At 36.3% G+C, this 20,524-nt stretch overlaps 1 protein-coding gene across 1 annotated transcript; it reads left to right on the top strand.

The window, feature by feature from the left end:
• Positions 1 to 88: 88 nt before the first annotated feature.
• On the top strand, positions 89 to 20,251 carry LOC5569995 (D-amino-acid oxidase). Its single transcript, XM_001658835.2, has 4 exons — positions 89 to 373; positions 12,778 to 13,287; positions 13,468 to 13,667; positions 19,920 to 20,251. The coding sequence occupies exons 1-4, from the start codon at positions 183 to 185 to the stop codon at positions 20,054 to 20,056; spliced, it is 1,038 nt and encodes a 345-aa protein (XP_001658885.2). The 5' UTR covers positions 89 to 182; the 3' UTR covers positions 20,057 to 20,251.
• The last annotated feature ends 273 nt before the right edge of the window (positions 20,252 to 20,524 follow it).

The raw sequence follows: 20,524 nt of genomic DNA, 5'->3' as shown, positions 1-20,524 counted from the left end.
ACCTGGTAAGATGTAGCGTGAACCAGCGATGGACGACGGTTGTTGATAAGAAAGAAAAGACGATTATTTAAATTAGCACTCCGAGGGCGATAGGGAATTCAGTTTGAGTTCGGTTATCAATGAGCGAAGTACTTTGAAGGAGCTATTGATTGTGGAAGCAAAATAGTCGAAAAATACTAGTGATGAAACAGATTGTTGTTCTCGGAGCCGGAGTTAACGGGCTAAGTGCGGCCGTCCAGTTGGCTGAGTATTACTATAATGTGGCCAAAGTGACGCTGATTTCTGAGGACGTGACTCCCAACACAACCGGTGATGTCTCGGCGGGGCTGTGGGGTCCTTACTATTGTGGCAAAACTCCGGATCATAAAATTGTGTAAGTGCAGTGCAAAAATGCAATGCTTAAGATCTTGATTCGATAACATTTCAATAAGAGCGATCGTAATGATCAGTAGTTATAATTTCTGCCGTTTATTTGGTTTGGTAGTTGTTAGACATAATTAATGGAAGAAATACACTAACAAGATGTAGGTATAATGTTTTGGAAAGGCCCTGAACTGATTTTGATGCGTAATTTGAGCTGGTCAGAAGAAAAACAAATGTGAAACCTCGTGAATATTCATTAGAATAGTTTATATCATACCGCAACTACTTGAACATTAGTGCACATGTACAATAGTAGAGCAACCGATTTTATTACAACGCATATTGTTATAACTACCGTCGTCGGGAGAGTGAGATTGGGCCAAAAATACGTATGTTCTGATTAATGTTCAAACCATTCTCGTAATTTAACATGAAACGTTATTCCGAATTGAGAATACCTACGTATAAGGGTAATGCATTTGCAAATGCTGGAGAAATGTCTGAAATTCGTTTGTTTATCATTGAATGAAAAACGTATGAAAATTGCCCCATTCTTACCCCTCCGAGGGGACGACATTCAGTCATAGAACTAAAATTCTCAATTACTTTTTCAAATCTACGTAAGTAACTTTCATACGGTTTCGAGAAAATGAATTCAGAAGAATCACAACATGTCTTCTAAAACAGTTTAAAATGAATCTCCCTTTTAACATTTTTCCGCCGTGTACATCGCTTATATTTTGCATACAGCTCGCGTTCAAATACCTTCTTCTTCTTCTTATTTCTGGCGTTACGTTCCAAGGGACAAAGCCTGCTTCTCAGGTTAGTGTTCTTATGAGCACTTCCACAATTATTGACCCCTCTACCGGAAGCTTCATTTTTTACCGCAAGAAAAAAAATTCAAATCGCGATAACTTTTTTGTTTCTCGGTATTTTTGCACCATTTTTTTACAAGTTCTCAAAAAACTCTTCTAGTTTAGGAATCCGTGTCTATATTGATGATTGGTGATCTGGTTTCAAAGATATTCCAATGTTCCTTGGGGGACCGACATTTTCCATACAAAAGGTCTTAGGCTGCCATTTTGTTTTACGTCAACTTATCGAAAAAATAAAATGTGGGCTACACGGGAAAAAATTCTGTAGTAAAAATTACTATTTTAGCTGACTACCATGCAATTTCAGACCAATTTACTATGTTTACGGTACATCCCAGCACATTACTGGTACATTTGACAGAAATAATTTACAACAATCTGATTTCGACTACAGACATGGTAAAATCAAGCGCATTTCTGGTCTGCTGAAAATTGCCGGTGCGAGCGCTTAAGTTAACCCCCTAAAATGGTAGTTTTTACCGCACAATTTTTTTGCGTGTATACAATGCCATGTAATAAGGAGCTACTTTGAAAAAATCAGATAAATTGGTTAAGTATTCTTAGAGATATCTGAAAATTACGATATGAGGTTTTTGAAGTTTTCACGATCTTTATTTGGCTAGCGTGGTACCAATAACGTAAATGCTCATTACTAAAAGACGGCTGCACCAAATTGCTTCATTTTTTCACAACATACTCTCATTAATGTATTGTTCCGAAGAGTGAATATCCGAATACGATAAAAATTCTGTAGCCTAAGATATACGAGGGTTATGGTTACGCGTCGGTCCCCCAAGGAATTTCGGAATATCTCTGGATCCAGATGACCAATGATAAATGTTGACACAGATTCTAAAACTAGATGAGTTTTTTTAGAACTTGTTAAAAAATGGTGCAAAAATACCGAGAAACAAAAAAGTTATCACGATTTTACGAAAAGATCCTCGACCAGTGGGATTCGAACCCACGACCCTCAGCATGGTCATGCTGAATAGCTGCGCGTTTACCGCTTCGGCTATCTGGGCTCTCTAATACCTAGGTTTCTATTATTTCCTACAAAAAATATGGAAAAATCATAAGCAGTTTTATTCTGTTACTTGCGACGTTTTTGTACCAATGTAAAATCGACTTAAGTAATGTTTTGTTTTGATTCGTGGTTGAGTCACTTTGTCTCTCCATACAACGGAGCGGTGAAAGTAGATGCTGTGCCATTTATCAGTGGGTGTTTTTGACACTTCACGACCAGAAAAGGAAGAAGAAGAAGAAGAAGGTGAAAGTAGCAGTTAGGTTCCGAAGGTGGAAAAAAAAAATACTTACGCCGTTTTGTAAATTCGGAAATTGAACGTTCTAAATGTGAAAAATCGAGATGGTTTAAAGCGGAACGTGCAGAATATCGTCTACAAAACACGTAGGATCGATAAAGTAAGTTTGTCTACTTTTCTGACTTGATTTTTTTTCTACATTTTTTTTTCGCGAGGAATTTCTTAATGAACTTTTTTGCAGATTTCACCTTAAATGTATCCTGTGTACTGTCTACGGACTTTTTCAGGATTTTTAATTTTTGCAAGATTTTATCACGAGTTTTTTTTAGAATCCCACTGGAAATCATTTCAAAGTTGCCTTCAGAAATCGTATAGAAAATTTATGAGCAAATTCTCAAGTAATTTTTCCAGAAAAAATCCATGAAAGTTTTCCAGTAATTCCTGGTTGAACTCCTAAAAAAAAACAAAAAAACTCTGCACCATTAAGGAAGTGTCGGGATTATTATCGGCATGAATTCCTAGACATATTATAGAAAAAATATCATATGAAACCCTGGATAATATTCTGCAAGATTTTTGAGAAGAATTACAGAAAACCTCAGGTGGAGTTCCTAAAAAAGTTTTGATAGGAAAATTTAATGTAAATTACTAGCGAATCTCATGATTTCCTGAAAGAATTCATCAAAATAATCCTGTCGAATTTCTGTACGAATCTCTGAAAGATTCTTCTTCTTCTTTCTGGCATTACGTCCCAACTGGGACAAAGCCTGCTTCTCAGATTAGTGTTCTTATGAGCACTTCCACAGTTATTAACCGAGAGCTATCTTTGCCGATTGACCATTTTTGCATGTGTATATCGTGTGGCAGGTACGAAGATACTCTATGCCCTGGGAATCGAGAAAATTTCCTTCTTCGACCAGCGGGATTCGAACCCACGACCCTCAGCATGGTCATGCTGTTTACCGCTACGGCTATTTGGGCCCTATCTCTGAAAGATCTGATCAGCTAATCTTTTTACATCAACACATTGGCTTTTCACTTGACAGTACCATTTAAAACTTTGAAAAATCTCTGAAAGATCTGATGAAGTAATTTCTGGATCCTCCAAAGATTATTTCAAAAAATCCTCCAGGAACTCCATTGTAACTTTTTTTTTTACTAAATCTTTAAGTGGCTTGAATAAGTAGGTACTGTGAAAATCAATAAAGGTCTAAAACCGTGGAATAAACCATTATAGGTTTTCCTGAAAGATTTCCTGTATGAGTGTAAGAAAGATCTTCTAAAGAAATTGGTGAAAAAAAAACAGGATGAATAACTGTGATCCTGTGAGAGCTTCGGATCAATCCCTTAGACGTTATGGAAGGAATCCTGAAGGAAATTCTTGAGGAATGTTATTAACATTTTTAAAGAAATCTTGTGAGGGAGAATAGCTAGAGTTATAGGGGAATTTCCAGAGAGATTTTTGGAGGAGTAGCTGAATGTATTCCTGTAAAAATCTCTGGAGGAATCACTGGAACAATTCCTGAAGCTCTTCCTCGAAATATATGTTGAAGAATTCCTGAAAAACATGTAGAGTCATATAGGAATTTCAAAAGGTTCTAGGATTTGCATCAAGATTCTCTGCAAGGATTCTTTAACGATATCATACAGAAATTCATTCTTCAATACGTGGTTTTTTTTTCTATAAAAAAGTATTTCCAAAAAAAAAAAGAATTGTCGTCAATGATATTAGCAGAACATCTTTTTTTCATTTCTGCAAAGATTCCTTGAAAAAATACCTTGCAGTAATTCCTCCATCTCTTGATTTCGGTTTTGTCCACCTTGTAGAAGTAAATTTTGACGTAGGACTACGTTTCAGTTTTTTAAAAAGAAGTTTTTCCGCCCATCTCCCCAATTTTCTTTTGGAGTAATTAGAAACGACCTGAGGCCCAGGACAAAGCCTGGGTGGGAACAATAGTGGTTCCCAACCAAAAAGAATTTCTAACAACCTAAAAGAATTTCTAACAATTGAAATTTGCTTTGATGATAAAAGAAATTTATTCAAGCATTCCACAAAAACCTTCAACATGTTACTTCGGAGATTACGTTAATAATATCTGCAGGGATGACTTCAGAAATGTTGAGGCTTGTAGCGACTGATTGTCTTGAAATTAGAAATTTTAGAGACCTCTTGCCCGAAAGAAGAGATCAAAAATGGTCGTAGAACATAGGCTCACAAACCTATCGAATGCACGACCCACCTTGCGATCAGGAATATTTTTCAAGACCCACCGGGGGAAAGTAAATTAGTTTTGTACTTTTTGAACATTTAAAAGTTATCAATTTCCAATAGGCAGTGCATCGAGAACGCCCGAGAAGTCGTCAGTTTTTTTTCCCTCTCGGGAGACGCGTTCTTTTCTGCCGGGCAGTACGTCGAGAAAGTCCGGGCAGTGCGTCGAGAAATCCCGAGAAGCCGTCAGTTTTTTTTTCTCGGGTTGCGCTTTCTTTGGAGTGCATGGAGAAAGCCCGAGTAATTTTAGTTTGTTTTTCCTCGGGTCGCGCGCCCTTTTTTTCTAAGTGCTTTTATATGGCCGAGCAAACAAGTGATGCTGAAAGTGGATTGTGGCTGCTCAATCAAGGATGAAGGATCAATTGGTGAGCTCGTTTCATGCTTTTTTTTTCAAATCTGTAAAATATGTATGACCGCACATTTAATCGTTACATAAATATGATTTTTCAACAAACTATGAATGGTTCGTCACTGTAAGTGTCGGCATAAGAATATTATGTGATGGTCCAGCCAATCGATTTTTTTTTCAATTTGATTAAAATATGCTAACAGCTTTAGGAATGTTGCTTTTAGCTATTTTTTCAACAAACTTTGAATGGTTCGTCACTTCAAGTAACGACATTATTTTCTCATATTTGAAAATTTTCATGTCAATCGAAAATACTATATTCCTAAGTATGTTTATATCTCACAAATAATCGTTTATCATGGTCTAATCGCTTATCAAAATGAATCCTGTGACCCAACGATCCTCCCCATTAACAACCATCCCTCCCAGTAACCTTTGTGAAAATGCAGAGGAAAATAGGTCTCCAAATAGCAAAGGTTACACACTAACATTCCTCCCCTCAATCCCACCTGACTGCAAGGACGTGGCCGGCGCCGTTATTGACCATGTATAAAAATCAGTCTAAGCTAAGCTAATTTAAAAATCATCAATTGCCAATAATGTACCATTACTTTGAAGGCACACATCTCGCAAAGGAGGAATCAGACCATCAAAAACCTTTTTTTTCAGGTTATTGCCTTCAAAAACGCAAGAAGGGACTCAAGTCGGCCATTGTGATGGCCTCCTTAAGATTTCAAGATTTTTCTCTTTAATATCATTTCCAGTAGAGAAAACTGACTATTATAACATAACAACTCTTGTTAGTTCTTCACAATCTTGGTTTTTGCATTAATTATTTAGCATATTTAGCTTTGTTTTTCCTCGTGGAAAATTTCAGCACAAAGAATTTTTTTAAGATACCTTCAAGAATTGACCATAGATTTTATAAGTATAGTCACAGAAATTATCTTATCAAGAATCCCTCCAAATATTCATTCAGAATTTTTTTAAACAAAATTCTAAGTCTTCCAGGAATTCATCTAGCGATTCTTCCATCAATATCTCTGAGGAGGTCTAAGGACTTCCTTAAGATTTCAACAATGGATTTCACAGATAGGGGAACTTACGTATTGTCGGCAGCCTAAGCAGTTGAACTTTTAGAAAGGCAATTATACACAACAACAAAGCACAACAATTAACAGGAGACACCTGAACTACACTTGAGTAAGTGTGCTTAATTAATTATTATGCACAACACACTATTTTGTTCTCTAAATCGTCTATTTTTCCTCACCAAAGTCACGAGGCACTTGTTCTTTTATCGGCAATGCAATTACTATTGTCGGCAACAAAATTGTTCTCTTCGGCAATCCAAAAATGTACAAAAACTAGGTTATGTATTGGTAACTTCTCGTATTTGTTGACAATGGCTGAAATTGAACGTCATTAATTATGTTCTACTCGTTGAAAGGGCTAATGCAGAAAAATACAGACTACACTGAGAACAGCATTGCAGTTATAAATAGAATAGCTGAGAGTCATATTGAATACACAAAGCCACTAAATTTGTGCAGACTAAGGCGCCGTCCACAAATTACGTAACTCTCTAGGGGGAAGGGGAGAGGCTCAAACACAAAATTTACTTTTTCATACAAGGACCGTTGCGGAGGGGGGAATGGCCGAACACGGTTCTCTTGATTTGTTCTTATTGCGTATCAATTCTACATGCGGCGATCTGGACTATAGAAATTCAAACATTTTGCCTTAAGAATCTATGACAAAAGGTCGAAAGTCAAAAGGTCGAAAGGACAAAAGGTCGAAGAATAAAAAGGGGAGAAAAAAGCTCGAAAATCTTTTTTCGAAGAAGGAAAAATTTCCCACCAAGCAAATCATTTTTGACCTTTTGTCCTTCGACCTTTTGTCCATAAACCCGATAGACGCGGGGAGTGCGCACGAGCCTATCGATCACAAGGTTCTTGGTTCGATTCCAGGTAACAGGCTTCAAATTTATCCCTCTCATTTACCATTGTAACGTCTACGGAAATCATGAATCATTCCTAAATCATGTTTTTGTTCATGTTACATTGAGTTACGTTATAAAGAGGTTACGTTATATCGAGGTATGATTTTTCCAATCTGGAGGCCGTTATCTTGGATTTCAAAATGGCGTCGAACATCGATTTTCATCATCCTCTCGTCGCGCCCGTCCCAAAAATACCCATATTGCATGGGTTTTCAATGATTTTACTAATCCGGAGGCCGCCATATTGGATTTCAAAATGGCGTCGGATATCGATGCCCGTTCCCGTTCCGAAAATACCCATATTGCATGGGTTTCCAACAATTCTTACACTCCTGAAGCCGCCACATTAGATTGCTAAATATGGAATTTAGTTAAATTTCTATACCCATCGTCCAACAATTTTTATTTTATTTTTATCAATTGATAAAGATAGAACCTCTATCATTGTTATTTGAGAGATGTTGTACTGATAGTATCATCATAAGATTTTTTTGGGATAGGGATACTACCACTCTATTCTCTATCTCTGATAGGAACCATTCTCTCAGTGATACTATCAGGATGGACAAGAAGTGATAGTATCATCTGGCTGAACTGGTAGTATCAGTTGTCTATCAGATAGATGATAGTATCATCGTCTATCTGATAATTTTGATGCCTGCCTGAGGTTACCGTGAAATATATTTTTGCAATGAGAATACATATTTTTTTTAGCCGAACACATCAAGTCATATTGCGAAATTTGTTCAAAAATAAATGAGGACTTACGCATTTTTGGCCAAATCTCACCCCCAACGACTAATTGGCTAATTCCAATAAATTAATTAGTTGTGTTCTATTTTTTCGGTGAATTTAAATCGTGAATAATAAATACACCGCAATTGAATATGGTTTTCTGGCAACCTAGTCCAGTAATAAAAATTGATTGCCGAGGAAATCAAAGTGCATTAATTTCAATTTGTGATTTAAAGCATAAAAATTAAGTATTTTCGAGTGCTTTACTTACAAATCAAAAGTTCAATAGTGCATAAGTGATCGGTGCGTAGCTTGTGTGAAAAAATTGGCATTGGAGCTGAGAATTGGACCTTTTAAAGTGGTGAGTTTTTGTAAGCTGTTCTTGTGTTGTTTTATTCGGCAGCTCACGAATGACGATAATTTCGTAAGCATTTATTTGATTGAATGATAAAACCCATGTTATATAATATTTTTGTGGAAGATGTGATTTACATGGAAGATTATAGTTCAAGGAATATGTTGAGTACATTGAAGTTAACTCTTGTTCCATAGATAAATTTAAACAAGGACGGATAAGTTAGTGCTGCCGAAAATACCCTCAGGGTGCCGAAGCCATCATTTACCCTATATCTTTGAGAATTATTTCAGAAATTCTTTGAGTTATTGTCCAAGGCACTGATAGAAGAACTTTCTTGGACTGTGTGCAGGGAACCTTTGAAGAAATATTAGAATCTCTGAAAGAACTCCTGGGGAGTTCAGGAATACTTAAAGGATTTCCTAAATAAATTGCTAAGATAATTTAAAAAAATAAAAAGCAATCAAATGTCTGAATTCGATGGATTATTTTTCAAAGGATATTATTTTAAAACATCTGACGGAATCCCTGCGAAATTTATACAGGAATGATCGGAGAAATTGGAATTACTGTGCTGAGTTTACTTGAGAATAAAGTTTTGAAGAACAGCAAGAGTAATCCTTAGATGAAATGCAGAAAAAAATCCTGGTTTCTGTAGGAACTTCATGAGGAATCCCAGGTAGAATTTATTGGGAAATTCCTGGAAGAGTCCTTAATAGATGCCCTCGAATAATTTCTGGTGGAATTTTAGAACAATTCCTGGGTATAACAGTGAAATAATTCTTGAAGTTATTCATATTAAATATGAATTACTGCAAAAATCATTGTAGGCATTTCCTGAAAAGGCGTTAAAGAATTTAGCATTTTGGCATTAAGCATTGAGCCTTTCGCACAAATTCGTAGGTGGTACAGTCCTAAACCATTGTATGAAGATTGCATTCTTCCTGTCCGTTATCAAAGTCAGAAATTTGGGACTAACCTCTAACTCTTAGACAAGACTGACGCATCCCCCAATAGTCGAGGGCTGTCCTGGCCACGTCCAGCTTGGGAAAGGGAATGGATGATTGTTTGCACACCTACTTAATAAAGATGCAGAGAACTCTACGACCTCTCATAGGTGTTGCGGAATGTTGATCTAAAGAGTAATACCATAGGATACGTTGGGTAGACTTTCTGGCCGACAAATGCGTTATATTTACGCATTGTGATCATGCGCTGTTGATCAGAACAAACTAGAGATGGGCGACTCTGGAAAATGAGTGAATGAACACGGTTCTTCTCAAAAGAGTCACGATTCACTAGCACTGCAATTTTAGGAGGAGTGTAGGGGAAGACGGGGTAAGACGGACCACCTTCAGTTTGGCATGAAAATGGCGATTTTCTTAAAAGTTCACCAAGCACTTTCCATAAACACAAGATTTTTGACATTCCGAACCATTTAGGTTGATATTTATGTTAAATTTTTCCTAACAAATATCAAAAACAAAGTTTCTGCTCGTCGATATTGAATTTGATCTAAATTTAACAGATGCTCACTTAAGCATTTCGGAAGGGATTTTTTTTGTAAAATCATAACAAATTACCCATCCATGCATCAACAGAAATGTGAAATATGCTTCGGTGAAGTGAAATTCGAATTGTAAATATTTAGCTTTGAAATGCGACCATAGTTGTGAAAATTGCGCAAGCGGGGTAAAACCGACCACTATTGATGGGGTAAGACCGCCACCCCTAATTTATAACAAAAAATGTCTAAACCATTTTAAAAATTGTAACTACGTTCAACATTACTGTTCAAGTAAAATTAAATCAATGTTGTTATAAATACAAAAAAAATCCGCATATTTTTCCAAAATATGGATGTCTCAAGGTGAAAAAAAGTATATATATATATATATATATATATATATATATATATATATATATATATATATATATATATATATATATATATATATATATATATATATATATATATATATATATATATATATATATATATATATATATATATATATATATATATATATATATATATATATATATATATATATATATATATATATATATATATATATATATATATATATATATTTCAATTATTTCAATTAATTAACCCTAAAAATGATTCAATATACCCGTTAATCAATGTAGAATTCATAGAACATTATACTTTTTAGAATCACAGGGAACTGATATATTTTTTTGCAAAATTTTGTACGAAAATTTTGGTGGTCGCTTTTACCCCGTGGGTTGGCGGTTTTACCCCGTCGCTAAAAATAATCGTGATAAGACATCACTTTTTCAAGCGTCTAGAAATAAATATTGTTTTACAAATACAACACCTGTGATATTTTTTTTTTTTAAATGCCTAAGGCTTCAAAAACGACATGCTGCATCGAAAAAGGATTTATTAATTCTTGATTTTGACATATGAATTAAATTGCTTAGGCGGGCGGTCTTACCCCGTCTTCCCCTACAACAATTTTTTAGGGATTTTTTTTACTTGGATTTATACCAGTAAAATGAACCAGACATGTGTAAATAGTTTAACTAGTTATATGAAAAATGCTCTAATTCAGAAACTGTTATATTTTTATTACCTTATGCGAGATACATGATTTATCTTTCGTATTACAAAATGAGTCACTGTATCGATCAAAAAAGTCGATTTACTTTTGTTAATTGGACCATTTTGCCCACCTTTAGAACAAATTTACCAAATTCCTTTTGCAATCCCTCGCTTCTCTAGCAACGAATACTGACAAACTTATTGACATCAAAAAATACTCGCTCTTCTCTTTTTACTTTTTCGAAAGATTAGAATTATTCCACTAGCTATGAAGCAATTTTATGTACGAAGACCTTAAAATCACACTAATCACAAGCAAACAAAAAATTTGGGTGACGTAGTGCCGGCCAAACTACCGCGAATCACGTGAAAATCTAGGCCGCAGAACACCACAAAATTAATATTTACTAAGTGGTGTTGCACCATCAGGCGATTCTAAAAATTCGTTAAAAGAATTTCTTCAAAAAATCCGGAATTAACGTATGTTAATTCAGACTAATTTCAGTGGAAATTCTGAAATAATTTTTCTAAGCATCCCTTGACAAATCGCTTGTAGCATTTATGAGAGAATTAATAGAGGAATCTTCGGTGGATAATCTAACTGGATCCCGGGAGAAATTCACAAAAATTATTTCAGGAGACTGGAGAAATTACTAGACGAATTTGTGAAGCCCTTGCTCGAGCAATCAGAGAAGAAGTTTCTGAAAAACCTGTGTGACATAGGGAGTCGATGCCGGTTATGGACCCTTTGCGTATTATGGACCCCCTACAGAAAAACATAAAATTAACACTCAAAGCAACTTTAATCCTATTAAAATCCACCGGGGGAACTTCGATTACATTGTTAGTTAGCAGTTTCAGGCAAAATAGTTGGTTTGAGACGCATAAATACAGATATTTGAAAAATTTTGTAAATGAAACCACACAAGAGGGTCCATAATACGCATTTCCAGGTGGGTCCATAATAGGCATTCGGACAACAGCGTCTAGAATGAATTTCGGCTACTAAGGGGTTCATTACTAGCATTGAAACCCTATGTGTAATACTCCCTGAAGATTTTTTTGGAGCCTCTGGATTTTTTCATCAGGATCCACATCAAGTAAAATAAGGAAAAGTATGACTATATTTTGGTTAAAATTCAAACTTTAGAGACCTTCCATTAATAAAAAGAGACCTTTGCTAAACTTTCATCTGAATAGTGATCAAGTCTCTGAAGAGAGACCTGATACCAGCCCTGAAATGTTTCCAGAAATCATTCAAAGTACATTCGTTTAAGAGTTATTTTTAAGAATATCGTCAAGTAGTTTACGGAAAAGTCTTCATCGGAGCCCTTTGAGGTTTCTATGCAGCAAAACCTGGAGGAAGTTTCCATAAAGCTCATTGAGGAAAACGGAAGAATATCTGATGATATGCTTATATAATCCAACGATCACATATCATATGTAACTCAGGTTGCATTCGGGCTTCGAAATAGGTAAAAAAGGTCTGGTTTTCGTGAAATTTGTAAAAATAAAAATACCTGAGGTTATTTTGCCTTTAAAATTTTCGGATACAATTCCATTAAGGGATTAAAGATCAAAGAGGCCATATTGTCTAAAAAAGTCTTTGGGGACCTTTCAGTAAAATAAGAGGTTTCTTAGAGACAGAAATATATTTCTCGTCCTCCGGTGCCTAGGTGGTAACTATCGATTCTCCTAGGGCACCGGGGTGGATTTGGAACCACTCTAGAACGCGAAAAACAAATCTGGGTCGTTGAAAGTTTTTGTGTAAATTAAACTATTGGATAAAGGGAGTCATTTCGTTCCATATTCACCACTCCATCACCAGTATAATAAATCCTAAAAGAGAGATTTCATTTACTCGCTTCTAGAGAACATCACATCTGTTACTTTCCGATTACCAATTAACATTCAATCAACGGAATATTCCTCATTTGAAAACGAATACAATGTTATCAATGGCTTATCACTAAATACCCTTCCCTCTATTTGCAGAAAATGGTCCGCAGATACACATGTCTTCTTCCACCAGCTATGGAAGAACGGACTAGCCTCCCCTCTCGGAATCAGCCTGCAGCCCTGCACCAGACTCACAACGGATCCCAATGGCTACCCGGAACCCTCCTGGAAGGACATCGTCTTCGGGTGCGTCAAACTGTCCCAGAAAGAGCTGGAACGATTAAGCTATGAGCACGGTCGAAACTATACCGGTGGTTACCATTTCGCGACCTTCACGTGCCAACCGATGGGACTGCTGCCGTATCTGTTCAACCGGTTCATCAACGTGGGCGGAAAGTTTGTCCAGGCCAAGGTGAACAGTATCGAAAGTATTCTGAGTGGCCGGAAGGTGGACTTGATCGTCAACTGTACCGGACTGGGCTCGATGAACATGTTGGGCGACAAGGAAATGCTGCCCATTCGGGGACAAATTGCGCGCGTTTGTGCACCGTGGGTGTTCGAGATCATCCTGGACGATAGCGACGACGGGAATTATGTGATTCCAAAGTGAGTTATTTGGTGTGGATTTTTTTTTGGTTTATTTTTTCCATAATCTGCAAGTTCGTTTAGTCTCTCTTAGAGTTCACGGATTATGCTCATACTTTCATAGTAGCTTCTGGTGGCTCAAATGAACAAACTTGTGAAATTTAACTTAAGATTTAAAAAAAAAAATTACTTTACTTGCAGCACCGAAACCGTGATATTGGGTGGAACCCACCAGATGAACGATTTCAACCGAAACGTTAATAAAGATGACAGCAAATTTATCTTCGACGGATGCGAACGAATGCTGCCAAGTCTGAAGAATGCAAAGTTGGTACAGGAGCAGGTTGGCTTGCGGCCCGGTCGCAGTACTGTTCGGCTGGAGTTGGAGCACTACAAAGCAGGTAAGGGAATATTCCACTGTTTGCGCGCGCTGACTCACGTCATGCAATCTCGGACAGGAATTGCACGAGACTTTACATAGTTACAAGATGCGGAACTGCATTGTAAATGGCAACAACTGCAATCGAGATAAGCGCACAGTGGCGAAGCATGGTTGGTGAAGTCGGTGTAGTTCATAGCATTGGCCTTCATAGGCTTTGCAAAAGTAATTCCGGGCTATCAGCCGTGTTTTAAAACTGTCAGCTTTGCGGGGATTCGAGAGATATTTTTAATCTGAGACTAGTAGAATATGTAAACTACAACAGGCCAGATAGCTACTGAGTGTCTTGAAAATAGGAACTTTGGAGACATCATGCTTGTAAAAAAGAGACCGAAAAAAAGCCTAATCACGAACCAGAAAAAAATCAAAGAGAACCAAAAAGAGACAAAATAGGAATCATAAAATAAAAAACAGGAATCAGAAGATAAGAGTATACATAATAACTTATCAGAGACCGACCAGATATTTATCTAACGTATTTATAAGAGCTTTTCAAGGGCAGAAGCTGCAAAATCCTTAATTCCGCTTTCTAAGCTGCAATAAAGATCACAAGACTTGTGTTGCTTAGAAGAAAGATTGTCAGAATTTTCAGCATAGAAATGAATCTGATATCCCTATTGATATTTTTTTAATTTTACTTCACATTACGATAAGTATTACTGCTCGTATTACTGTATATTTCTAAGTAACTGTAAAATGTCTAAGGACTACTCAAGAAATTCTTTCAAAAAATTCTCAGAGAGCCCCAAATTGTCAATACGCTAAAAACAGTATAACACAGAATTGAGCACGATTCACACAAAATCGATCTTTTGAAGATCAACACAACATGTGTGTGATTTTTAAACATGCTCAAGCATTGTACCTGTGCTAGTTTCTTTTTTTTTTTTCTTATATTTTATGACACACAGGGGTGCTCGATGTTGTCAATCATCTGCTGTATGCAGGGTTGGTAGCGACCGAGTGCCTTGAAAATAGGAACTAAGAGATCTCTTGTCTGGAAAAGAAGCACTAACAGGAAGAAAAAATGGAGACAGGAAGAGGCAAAATAATTTCTCCAAGAATTATGTTATTCATAGCTCAAGAATTCAACCTAGATTATCCCAAGGATAACTACAGAAATGAGCTTCGGGATCATCAGGAATTTTCTTTAAAGGGTCTTTCAGAAACCATCAGCAATTCATAGTAAAATAAATGTTTCAGAATTTTGTCAAGAAAGTCTCTAGTTCTCTAGAATTAAGTCCTCCAGTGATTCTTCTATTGATTTTCCTAGTATATCCTTCGAAATTCCCGTTCAGAACATCTTCCAAAATTCATACCAACTTCTCTAGAGATAAATCCAGGGATTTTATTTTTATTACATATATATTTTTTGTAGAATTTTATTAAGATTTCAACAAGGAAGAATTCCTTCAGAAATTGTTCTAGAGATTCCTCCTGAAATTTCTTCAGGAACCCCTCCAGTAATTCATTGAAATTTTCTCAAGGATGTCTTCACGGATTTTTGCCAGGCCTTCTTCCATGGCTCTTGTGGAAGTTTTAGAAGATATGCTAGAGAACTTGCTAAGATAATTGAAAAAAAAAAAAATATCAAACGAATCTTTGGATTATCTTCCGCAGGATTATCTAAAAGAATTGTTCGAAAAACATCGGACAAAATGGATCATTGAAGGTCACTCATTTGGCACTTACCGCATCAAAACAGCGACACCATAGTTTATGGGATTTTACATTGTGACAGCACTGCTGTTCTGTCAAACACACAAGACTACGGTGGCGCTATCTATGCATTTCAAAGCGGCCGTTTTGGTTATTTTAATGATCGATTGTCGGAGGATAATACTGCAATGCAATAATACTGAAATATTACCTAGTGTGGAACCTTAATTAAGAATCTTAAATTAAACCTTCATTGAGAAATGTTTGGAAGAACTGCAGGAGTAATCTTTGGCTCAAATGCTGGAGAAATTCCTAGATAAAATTCAACAGGAGGTTATGATTGTTACCTCGAATAATCAGTCCAAAATTGTTGGATTTTTTGGAATATACGTGAATGAAATTTTTGAGTAACAGGCGTAGGAAACCGTACAGAGTTTCTTGGAAAATCACTGAACTTTTTTTTTTCAAAAACTCTGGAATAAACCCTTGTGGAATTTCTCGGAAGAAATTCTGTAGGAATGTTCAAAAGATCTCCTACAGTAACAATAACTGGAGAATTTGATTGAAGAATTAATAGAAAAATATCATTAGTAGAAAAGTAGCATTGAAATGCACAAGGATTTCCTGGAGCAAATTATTGAGAAATTCCTCCAAACATATTTTGGGAAATCGCTGAATGTATTTCTGGTAGAACGGACCAATGAACTAGTTCACTAATTTGACGTTTAAGCGGTGTCAAATTCACTCATGGTCTCGTAAATAACACGGCAACGACAAAACGTCAACGAGTGAACTCGTGCATTGGTCCATAGTTAGAGGGATCTTTAGAAGAATTGTAGGAATGTAGGATTTCCTAAACTTGGTCTAGCTGAAATCACTGTAGAAATCACGGAGAAAGCTCTACCTTGAAGAATCTGAAAAGATTTTTTTGAGGAACATGTTTAATAGTAGCGTTATAGAGTATAAACGTTTCTTTGGAGTATGAACCTGAGAAATTTGCATTATGATTCACTGCAAAGAGAATATGGAAAAAAGAGACTTTGAATAGTATTTTGAAACCAAGAAAACAAAGAGAAACCAAAAGGAACCAAGAGTTTTCATAAGGATTTATCTGAGAATTCAACCAGGCATTTCAATAAGAATATTTCAAAGAGATTTTATTGACTTCCTTGTACCAAATTCAGATATTCGCCTGAAGAATCCTTCAGATACAAGGATGGAAATCTAGTGATCATGACAAAATCCACGATGCATCGCGGTTGTTCTTTGTCGTGCGATCATAGCAACAACGATTAACCTTTTGTCGTTAGGATATCACAACAAACTACGCTCCGCGATAAATGCATCGTTCTGCGTGTGGGCTAGCGATTAAGTGTTCGGGAGCCATAGTTTTATTATACACCCGATTCTGTTTTTGCATGGATTTTTTTTACACGGCCGTGCAAAAAAAGTTTCCATACATTTTTTTTCGCCAAAACCTTATTTTTGCATGAAACGTCGAGAAATGGTGTTACTTTTTTTGCACGGTTTTTGAAATTTTGAACTGAAAACTTTTTTTGCACGGTACGCATCCCCCGTGCAAAAACAGAATCGGGTGTACTGAGAATTGTTCCATTGTTATCTGTTGATTTCCCTTCGGATATATTGTTTGTGATTCTAAAATCATTCGGGCATGGTTTCAACGAAAAATAATAACGCGAATGCGCCATGATTCAAGTTGATCGCTACTTGTAACAATATCCGATAAACTCTTTGTCCCACGACAAACATTGCATCGGATGCTCCTTATGTCGGTACGATGCGCGCGTGGCTTTCAAATCATGCTGGTGTAAGAGCGACGGCCCTCTTAGAATGTTCGAATACCGTGTTGTTTGTAGCTAGTGACGATTTTCCATCCTTGTTCAGATATTTTTACGAAGATTTCTTCAGGAGCCTATTTCAGGAGGAAATCCTAAGACATTCCTTCAAGAATATTGTTCAATATGCCTTCAAGAATTGAACCTGGAATTTTTCTAACCCTTTCTTTCCCACGACTCAATCGACAATTTCGTTTTTTTAGTGCTTGAACAAACACTGTTGCAAATTTGCTAAACAATTTTACTATTGAAAAAGTTAGTAGGCTACTGGATTAAACTTATAAGCATGAATTAGTGTTTTAGTAATTATTACATAGTAATCATCTGATTCAATTTTTCTCAGGTTCGTCGAAAACCAATGAAGCTCTGGAGCTACCATGGGAAAAAGGGGGCTAAAGTTAACTCCAGAAATTGCTCCAGAAAATCCACCCAAAATTTCTCCAAAGAGATTTTTTTACTAAATTCACAAAAAAGTGTTTTAGGAATTAATTTTATGATACTTTCATCGATTTCTTTAGGATTTCCTCCAAGATTTTTATTGAAGATATCTTCAAGAATTCAACCTGTAGTTTCTCCAGGGATTTCTAAGGGTTTTCTCCAATAAGTATTAAGATTTCATTTCATTCGTTCTTATTATAATGATAATTCCCCTGGAAATTCTCTCAAGGATATGTTCAGAAGATTGTAACAGGGTTTTTTTTCAGAAATTATTGGTGAAATCGTAGTTAAAACCCCGAGAAGAATTTACAGAGGAAATCCTAAAGTAATCTATGATAAAACTCCTGTAGAAATTCCGGCAAATATCTCTGAAAGAACTCCTGGATTCCTGAGAGAGCCTTGGAAGATTTTGTAAATAAATTTGCTATGATAAATTGCTTGATAATATCATGAAAGATTTTATGAACAAATGCCTTAAAAACTTATAATGAAATCCCTGAAATTTGTAAAAGAATGATCGAAGCAATAACTGGAATAATTTCTGTAGTAATTTGCTGGTGCGAAATCCAAATGAACTTTTGGAGAATCTATGGTGGTTTTACTTGACAAGCTACCCAAGAAAATTTTGTAGGAACTGCCGGAGTAATTCTCCGATGAAATGTTGGAGAAATACCTAATGAAATTTCTGAAATCACTTAATGAGGAAGACCTGATCGAGTCCTGGAAAAGTTCTTATAGATTTACAAAAACTAACGACTGTAGGATTTTTTGGAACAATTCTTGAGAGCAACTATGGGTGAAATCTTGAAGAAATCCTTATAAAATGGCATAGGAACTCCTACAGGAATTTCGGTACGGTCTCCCAGAAAAAAAATTCTGCACAAAAATTGGAATAAACCTTTGTGGATGTTCTAGGAAGAACTTTGAAACAACTCTTGTTAAAGCCGGTGGAGGAGTTAATGTAAAAATCTTCTTTCAGAGTAATCCCTATTCCCTATGGAAATTACTAGAGGTAGTAGCGTTGGAGTATTCAATAATTTCCTTTAACAATGTCTTGAAAAAAACTCCTCCAAGAATCCCAAAGGAGAAATTGATCTTTGGAAAAGTCCTTGAAAGTATTCCAGAAGAAATTTTTGAAGAGATGTTTCATAGAATTCATGAAGCATTTTCTTGTGTAATCTGAAAACAAATTCCAGAAGAACAATAGCCGAACAAAAGCAATAGTCGCGTAAGAATCTCTGAAGTTTTCTCTGAAGGGCTGCATAATTCAGCATTAGGATTTGCTGCAAGCAAAAGAGGAAAAAAGTTACTTTAGAGACCAACTTGGTTAAAAAACAGGCTTTAGAGGCCAAGCATTAACATATACCATCAGTGCACCAGTATCCGCTCATGCCCCTATTTCTGCTCATTAGTGAAAAAATGATTTTTTGTGTCAAAAAACTAGCATTTTTCGCACGGATATATTTTAGCAATATTAACAACTTTCTAATAAGTCGTCTTACATTATTTTCATTTGATAACATAATTATTTATATTGAAAACACGAGACCTCGTGAACGGTTATTGGATCACTAGCTATTTTTATCTGCTCATGCAAAAGAATTAACAAAATTTTAAAGAAATGTCGATTTTAGTATGAAGCCTTCTTTATTCTATAGCTACAGTTTGACCATAAAACATATAAGGATAAATAAAGAAATTCGAATTCATGCATTTTTTAGTAAGCTTATCACGAAATCTGTTTACCGTGAGCAGAAATAGGAACACTTAGATGTAGTAACAAATGTAATTAATTTTTTTTAATGAAAGTTTTCCAAATTATTTTTATTTTGCCGCTGATTACCTATACTTGGAGCTACAGGACATAAAAATAGTATTGCTAGACACAATAGTTATTTAATAATAAACATTGACCACTTAACTTTCCTTAAGGTGATTATAGAATGAAACTACACCTCAAATTTTCAAGAGCACAAGACTTTTGAACGAAACAGCGCTCCGTGTAGAAAATCTATCCCATTGATCACCACCAGCAAGCAAGCAATTTGATTGTTTTTCAACGCGAACTGTTGTCAGATTCTCTCGTCTTGTGCACTTGAAAATTCAAAGTTTGGCTTCGTTTTATAATCACCTTAAATGAGCGGAATCGGGTGCACTGATGGTACTTTTCAGATACTTACATTATAAAAGTGACCAAATCTCTCAAAAGAGACCTGCTACAAAGACAGCAGCAAAGTAATCACTGTTTATCTTTATTATAGGTAATTTAACTGTGCCAGTCATCCACAATTACGGCCATGGCGGATGTGGTGTAACGCTAGCGTGGGGATGCGGAGCAGAAGTCTTGGAGATCAGCCAAAAACTTGACTTGGATGTGGATTCCAAATCCAAACTGTAAAACCTCGGGCGTGTTCGGATTCAGTCAACTTACGCAAAGGACTTCGTATGAGATTGTTCGCCTACACATACACACATATATTCCTTACAATATAGCATAATTATAAGTTCATAAAAGAGGAAATCCTAAAACATTGACAGTTTGCGTATCACTATCAGGTGGAGATATACTCAACTCGCACCATTTGAAACAGAATGATTATCATCTTTCGTTGAAAGAAATCCCAATACGCACAGTACACATACCATACTTACGCTTCGCCATTGCTCCAGCAGATTCAGAACCGATCGAACTGGATGACGTCCTTCATCAGGAATCCACGCAGCTGCCAGATGGCGTCGACGACGGCTTCCGGCTTGTCGCGTCCCCTCTTGCCGAGCCAATGCACCGGTAGGCGGCTGGCGTCCTGATTGGGGATGGACTCCCGGGTCGCGGTCAGGGTCTTCTGCCAGGGCGTTATGTACTCGC

Source organism: Aedes aegypti, chromosome 3 (assembly GCF_002204515.2).
Source record: "Aedes aegypti strain LVP_AGWG chromosome 3, AaegL5.0 Primary Assembly, whole genome shotgun sequence".
Lineage (NCBI taxonomy): Eukaryota > Metazoa > Arthropoda > Insecta > Diptera > Culicidae > Aedes > Aedes aegypti.
The sequence above is the reverse complement of the archived record's forward strand: the minus strand, read 5'-3'. Positions and strand labels throughout refer to the sequence as shown.